Genomic DNA, 5,920 nt, shown 5'->3' on the forward strand with positions numbered 1-5,920 from the left:
ATAATAAATAATAGCATTTAACATTAAAAACATTTATTTGGCTCTTTTATAAAATTTTACGTCTCCTTGGGAACTTCTTGAATCGGTGGTTTACTAATTATTTCCGGCAATACTCTGATTTCAGTCTGTAAAAGAAGAAATGTATAAAAAAATATTTCTTTTTAATATTATAGTTAAAATTTAAATTAATTTAAATTATAGAATGAAACAAATTGATATCAGAACCTTTGTCACTTTCATTGCAATTCCTTCTGGTAAATTCCTCTGTATATATTCAAGGAGAGTATCGGCCGTTGATCCTGTGAGCTTTTCAAAGTCAATTAATCTAAAATACGTTCTGAATTCATATTGAACTCGATGCTTTTTATGAACGTGTTTCGATTTTAATACCGTGTATCTGTCGTGTACTGCTTTGTAAAGTTGTTCACTGAAGAATAAATTAAATTCGTTAAATTATAAACGTATTATTATAAAATGATACGCGGTATTCCATTTCTTATTTTGTAAACTGAAAAATGTTATATTTTCAATAATTCAGTTAAAATCCTTTAAAACAATTCAATTATTTTTATGAATTGTAAAATCCTCCGAAAGAAATTAATTATTTTCATAAATAGGAAAATTCTTCGCAAGAATTAAAATAGGAAACAAAAAAGTAAGCAGCAATTAACTTCAAACTGTGAATAGATTTCCGGAATACAACGATTATTAATATAAATTATGAAGTTAAATTAAATTTCGTTTCAAATTTCTCTTAATAAAATTTCTATTTTTTTCTTAATTACTTTCTTGTTATAGAAACTCCCAAATGATTTGCGGTCATGTTCGCAAATTCTCCATAACTTTTTAAAACAGCTTTATCGTGTCCTCGAAGTTCTAATTCAATTTTTTTGTACAATTTATCTGGAACGGCCTTTAAAATCAAAAAAGAAAATTTTCTTTTATTATATTAGATATTACTAAATATGTAATTATAATATTAATAGAAAAATTAATCACATATTACTTAATTTAATTCTTAATAAAAATGAAGAATATCGACCTTATTTGTCAAGTGGTGTAATTTTTTGTAAATATTTATTAAACGAATAACGAATTAAAAGCTAATTTCAAAAAAATTTGCTTACCTGCTCTGTGTAAAGTGCATTCGAAGACATAAATCTACTTGTCACTATTCTACTCAAACCTACTTCACGAATTGAACCGAAAATAACATTATTTAAGCCAATTGTTACCTGAAAAAAGTATTTATTATTGTTAAAATTAAAATTGTTTACAAAATAATAGACATGCAAAAAAGAGGTTCCTAACCTTAAAATTCAATTTTTTTACATTACCTTTGGAAGAAACATTTTCAAGGATTATTATTTGACACAATAAACATACAATGTTTTTATTTTTATCCTTGCACTTTAAATTAGTTGAAAATATTGTTAAATCTTCAAATTCAAGGCAAAATTTAATAATCATAAATACATTGTGAAAATTCCGACACAAGTAGCAGACGACATCTCGACGGCGAGAAGGCGCTTGAATTAATGTTCAAAACAATAAAAAATATTAATAATCTTCTGTATTTAAAAGAAATTAAATTATAACTATTATTTACCCATCGAATAGTAATAAATAAATTATTTTCTCTATTCGATTTTTACAGCACTTTTAATTTGATTATAAATTTCGCGCGTAAAGAAGTCTCCAGAAAAATACCCAATACTGTGAACAGAGCTTTATTTTTGATGTTTTGGATTTCGGCTTTTGGAATTTTTTGGACTTTCGAGAAGTTGGACCTTGGGCTTTCGACGTTTTGAACTTTCGAAACTTCGGACTTCAGAAGTTTTTAATTTTCAATGCTTTATTATACAAGAGAGAGATTTCGCAAATTTTTATTTTAATTCTCTGTCTCTTTTACTCTCGTACGTTACCATGACAATGGAAAGCAGGGTAATAAACGTAAGCAAGTTTTTAAAGAAAAATACTATACTCGACTCTAGAGAATTTTACTTTTGACTTCTTAATATTGGCACTACTGTAAAATAGTTTCTTTCTTTTTTTGGTTCGCGTTTTCGATAGACGACAGTCGAGGTGAGTAAAAAGTTTTCTTTATTATTTCTACTTTAAAAATCACAATTCTTAATTAAAACGAGTGTTAATCGTTAATTAGATTTTATGATGAATTAAATAATTACTTTTAATTGTGCAAAAGTTATCCGCAATGATCAAATTAAAGCCACGTGTCTGCATGCGTTCGAACATAACCTAAAAATTATGTTTATTTGTCATATTTAATATATTTGATAGTTATTTTATTATTGAATATGTAGAATGCATATATAATACTTTCTTGATTAATAACAAAGCTTTATTTACAACTATAAAAATCGATGTCGGGAAAAGTTAGAAGAAGGGAAATTTGATTCTTGTGAAGTGGCATCGTCAATCATATGTCAATTTATTTTTGACAAAAAATAGTTTAAATAGTGGTAGGGATTTAAAAATTAACTATAATTAACTATAATAATTTGAATGTTCTCTTTCATTCTTTCAGTCATTCAGTTTTTCTGTTCCTTACACTCTAAAATTGTCTTTTGTTTATACTTTTGTTTTTTGTTAACTTTAGATAAATTGTATAGGGTAAACCAGACATTAGTCGGCCACCGGCTCAAAAATCTTTAAAAATAATATTTTTCTCGATTACAAATGTATAGGGTCATTAACAATAATACTACAAACATTTAGCAAAAAAGAATTTTTTTTATCATATGGATTTGTAGTTATTCAAAATTGAACCCCTTGATGCAAGAACCAGACATAGCTTATTGAAATTAAATGGGCTGCGTCTGGTTCTTGCATCAAGGGGTTCAATTTAGAGGTGGCCGACTACTGTCAAAATTATTTTCATCATTTTAATCCAATTATTATTTTCTAGAGTTTTAAATTATTTTTTATTCAAATAATTGAATTTTTTAAAAAAAATTTATTATTTATGAAAATAATTGAATTCCTGTGAAATTTTTATTATTTTATGAAAAAAATTAAATGTTTGCATACAATTTTATTAAAATTTTGTTTCAATAATTGAATTCGTTTTGGGAAAAAATAGTAGACTATTGAAAATAGTTGAAATGAGAAAAATTTTTAAAAATAATTGAAATTAGGACAAGAATTTTTTTTTTTTTTGACATTTAGAATAGAAAATATTGTCAGTAAAATTAATAAAAAAACTTTTCTCTTTACAGAAGCGTAAAAAATGACAAACTCAAAGGGTTATCGTCGAGGAACGAGAGACTTGTTCTCCCGTAAATTCAAAAAACATGGCACAATTCCACTTTCAACATACATGAAAGTTTACAAAATTGGCGATATGGTTGATATTAAACAAAATTCAGCAATTCAAAAGGGATTGCCATACAAAGTTTATTATGGAAAAACTGGTCGTGTTTTTAATGTCACACCACATGCGCTTGGAGTTGTTGTCAACAAACGAGTGAGAGGAAGAATTATTCCAAAGAGAATTACCGTTCGTGTCGAGCACGTGAATCATTCGAAATGTCGGGAGGATTTCTTGAAGAGAGTAAAGGAAAATGAACTCCTCAGGAAGCAGGCGAAGGAGAAGAAAATTACCGTTCAATTGAAACGTCAACCGGTACAACCAAGTGGCGCGCACATTGTCTCCGGCAAGCAGGCACCAATCTTACTTGCACCAATTCCTTACGAATTTGTTGCCTAAACCAAAATTACAGAATAAATTCTTTCTAATTAAAATCTAACGAAAAAAATATGTCTCTGAAGTTGGCGTCGACGCTCAGTATCGAAAACTACTTTTTGCAATTTCAATTTAAATTCACCTCGTTAAAAATAAACGTTTTTAATCTAAAACTATTTTTTCTAAATAGTTTTCTTTTCATTTTTCGACGCTGAGCGACTTTTTCGACACTAACTTCAGGGACCTAACAAAATTTTCTTTCTTATTTTTACAACTACAAAAATCTCAAGTTTTTTTTATTAAACTATATTTTAACTTAGTTTTTCAAATTTAATAATAAACCATAAGAATTTAAAAAGTTATATAATTAGTTTACAATTTTTTTTGTATTCTCATCGTAATTGAGAATTATCGAAAGTTCGAAGAAATGATTTTTATTTAAACTTTAATTTTTTAAAAACTAAAAACAATATTTGATTTCTCACTGTAAAAAATACAGGCCTCTGATATTATGACTATTTCGACTATATTTTCGAATACTGCGACTTTTTCGACTTTTCTTCCAAAATTTGCAACAAAATACCACATTTTTAGTATAAAATGCAACTTATTTCGATTTTTGTAGTGTGAAAAGCATAACTATAGACAAATCTTTGAAAAGTTATTTTTGAATAATGTTTCTAATTAAATTTTTGAAATATACATAATTAAAAAGATTTTGTAAAATTTAATTCAAAGTAAATCATTTTTTTCACGTTTTTTATTACAATTTTTGAAAAAAAAAATAACTTTAAAAAAAAAATACCCAACATTTTAGAATTATTTTTAATATTTTGAGGAAAAAAATCATGTTCAGAATTTTTAATAAAAATCTTCAAAAAATTAATTAGATTTTTTTTAAATTATACAAAAATTCTTTTTAGAAATTATTTTCGAAAAATTACATTACAATATTTATAAAAAAAACTAATTCTTCTAATTGTTTCATCATAATTTTTTCAGATTCAATTGTCGTCGAACAAAGTAAATTAAAATTTTTTAAAATTTACTTTTTTAGACTTATTAAAATTTCGGAGAAATCATTTTTTAATTAAAATTCTTCAACTATTTGATTTTTTTAAAAACTCAATTATTTTGTAAATATTTTATCAAATTTCAATTATTTTTCAAGATTTTACAAATTTCAAATATTTTTCAAAATATTTTACCAAATTTCAATTATTTTTCCGAGATTTTACCAAATTTCAATTATTTTTAAAAAAATTTATCACATTTTAATTATTTTTCAAAGATTTTACCAAATTTCAATTATTTTAAAAAAAATTTATCACATTTTAATTATTTTTAAAAAAATGTATCACATTTTAATTATTTTTCAAAGATTTTATCAAATTTCATTTATTTTTAAAAAGATTTTACCAAATTTCATTTATTTTTAAAAAGATTTTATCAAATTTCAATTATTTTTCAAAGATTTTTCCAAATTTCAATCAATTATTTTTCAAAGATTTTACCAAATTTCAATTATTTTTTAAAAGTTTTTACCAATTTTCAATTATTTTTTAAAAATTTTTATCAAATTCTAATCTAATTATTTTTCATCGTAATTTCAACATTTTTTAATTGTATCTAATTGTAAAAATATTATCTTACAAAAATTATTTAGAAATATTTAAAAAAAAATTAGTTTTAAGAATTTCTTTATTAAAATTTTTAAAAATATTCTGTCCTAATATCTTTAAAAAAAATGGACAGTTTCAATTATTATAAAAAATTGAATTTTTGTATTGAAATAATTGAATTCTCGGAGATCTTTCGGAAAATTATTCAAAATTAATCTAGATTATTGATTTAGAAATGAAGTTTAGTTCAAAATTTGTAGAAAATAATTGAATTTTGTAAAGTTTATAATTGTAACCTTTAGAAATGAATAAATTTCAGAAGTTGAAATTTTTAAAATTTTATTTCCCATGAAAAAAGAAATAAGAAGTAGGATTTATTTAGCAAAATTATTCGAGTTTTGATTAGCTGAATTTAAAAATCAGGGAAATCAAAATAAAATTTTTTCTGACAACATTGAATTAAATAAACGACTTTTTTTCTATTTTTAATCGACTCGATTCGTTAAAGTCGATCCAAGGCCTAAAATATGAAAAGTATTCGTACTTTTCAGGAAATAAAGGAAAAAATGATTTAAAAGGAAAAATCAGTAAA

At 24.1% G+C, this 5,920-nt stretch overlaps 2 protein-coding genes across 2 annotated transcripts; one reads left to right on the forward strand and one right to left on the reverse strand.

Moving 5' to 3' along the window:
• Positions 1–16: 16 nt before the first annotated feature.
• LOC122502113 (28S ribosomal protein S10, mitochondrial) lies at positions 17–1,523 on the reverse strand. Its single transcript, XM_043612014.1, has 5 exons — positions 1,338–1,523; positions 1,128–1,235; positions 786–913; positions 226–427; positions 17–125 (listed from the first exon to the last, which is right to left on the reverse strand). Exons 1-5 carry the CDS (start codon positions 1,350–1,352, stop codon positions 57–59), a joined length of 522 nt encoding a protein of 173 aa, XP_043467949.1. The 5' UTR covers positions 1,353–1,523; the 3' UTR covers positions 17–56.
• A 421-nt stretch (positions 1,524–1,944) lies between these two features.
• LOC122502082 (60S ribosomal protein L21) lies at positions 1,945–3,765 on the forward strand. Its single transcript, XM_043611966.1, has 2 exons — positions 1,945–2,085; positions 3,240–3,765. Exon 2 carries the CDS (start codon positions 3,251–3,253, stop codon positions 3,728–3,730), a length of 480 nt encoding a protein of 159 aa, XP_043467901.1. The 5' UTR covers positions 1,945–2,085; positions 3,240–3,250; the 3' UTR covers positions 3,731–3,765.
• The last annotated feature ends 2,155 nt before the right edge of the window (positions 3,766–5,920 follow it).

This window comes from Leptopilina heterotoma, unplaced genomic scaffold (genome assembly GCF_015476425.1).
Source record: "Leptopilina heterotoma isolate Lh14 unplaced genomic scaffold, ASM1547642v1 Lhet_220, whole genome shotgun sequence".
NCBI classification, from domain to species: Eukaryota; Metazoa; Arthropoda; class Insecta; order Hymenoptera; family Figitidae; genus Leptopilina; species Leptopilina heterotoma.